We start from the raw sequence: 975 nt of genomic DNA, 5'->3' as shown, positions 1-975 counted from the left end.
AAAAAGCGCAAAAAGCGCGAATATCATATCCGACCCGATCCGATGAAAATTGTGTGGATTGGATTGAATTTTCGGCCATATCCGATCCAATCCGATCCGTGGACATCCTAACTAATATACTGGTATACTTGAAATTTTTTTTTGTATATTTTTTAGATCGTGATGATAATATAGATTAATTTCAATGGCGTGGCCTTTATGTATTGGGCCAGTAAAACGTCATCAATTACGTTTGTTAACAGGCCCACCAAAGTTGACTTTGATAATATAATGTAAGCCCATTCTAGTTTCTGTTTAAAAAGAATATGGACGCAGTTTAACTTTTTGAGCCTTATTTCTTGCGTAAGCTTATCAAACTGGTTCATTCAGAAAATTTTTAAGCCCAACTTAAACCCAAAATAGGAAGAGGAGTACAAGTCTAATTCTATAAACCTAGTGGAAATATTGCTAAAAGTGAGTTTTTCTTTTCTCAAAAACGAAATTTTGATTATAAAAAATACTTCAAAATACTCATGAATTTGTCTTAACAAAATAACAATTATTAAATCATAAAAAAATTGAAAAAGTTTTCCTCTAAAACAATTTTTTTCTTCCCTACCGATACTTGTCAGAAACAAGAGTTAGAAGTCTTGTGCCTTAAGCCAACCTTCATTGTCAATGAACTTAGTGCTAATCATTGATTTAATTGTTGCTAAACTAAGCTTCTTACTCCACTTCACTCGCAATGAAATGTTAGAACCGGGTCCAAAATTCTTATACTCTGCGAAAGTTACGCGATTCCTGAATTGTTAAAAAAAAAAAATTAGTGATCAATCATTCATAATAATAGAATATAAAATAGGCATTTATTCAAATAAAAATGTCAAAAATATATTTTCATAAAAATATTTTATTTAAAAGTGTGATTTATTTATTTGGTTACATTTTAAATAAAAATAACACTTTCATAATATATCAAAATGTAATCTTATAATT

The 975-nt window shown here is 29.0% G+C and overlaps 1 protein-coding gene across 1 annotated transcript in view; it reads right to left on the bottom strand.

Annotated features, from left to right (window-relative positions):
• Nucleotides 598-975, bottom strand: part of LOC107621217 (probable pectinesterase 29) — a 4,874-nt gene continuing 4,496 nt past the window's right edge. Inside the window, exon 5 of the mRNA XM_016323251.2 lies at nucleotides 598-780. Within this exon, the coding sequence (XP_016178737.2) occupies nucleotides 621-780 (160 nt within the window). The 3' untranslated portion in view covers nucleotides 598-620. The remainder of the gene's footprint in view (nucleotides 781-975) is intronic.

Source organism: Arachis ipaensis, chromosome B10 (genome assembly GCF_000816755.2).
Source record: "Arachis ipaensis cultivar K30076 chromosome B10, Araip1.1, whole genome shotgun sequence".
Taxonomy (NCBI): Eukaryota; Viridiplantae; Streptophyta; class Magnoliopsida; order Fabales; family Fabaceae; genus Arachis; species Arachis ipaensis.
Note: the sequence above shows the minus strand (reverse complement) of the source record. Positions and strands in the feature narration are given on the sequence as shown.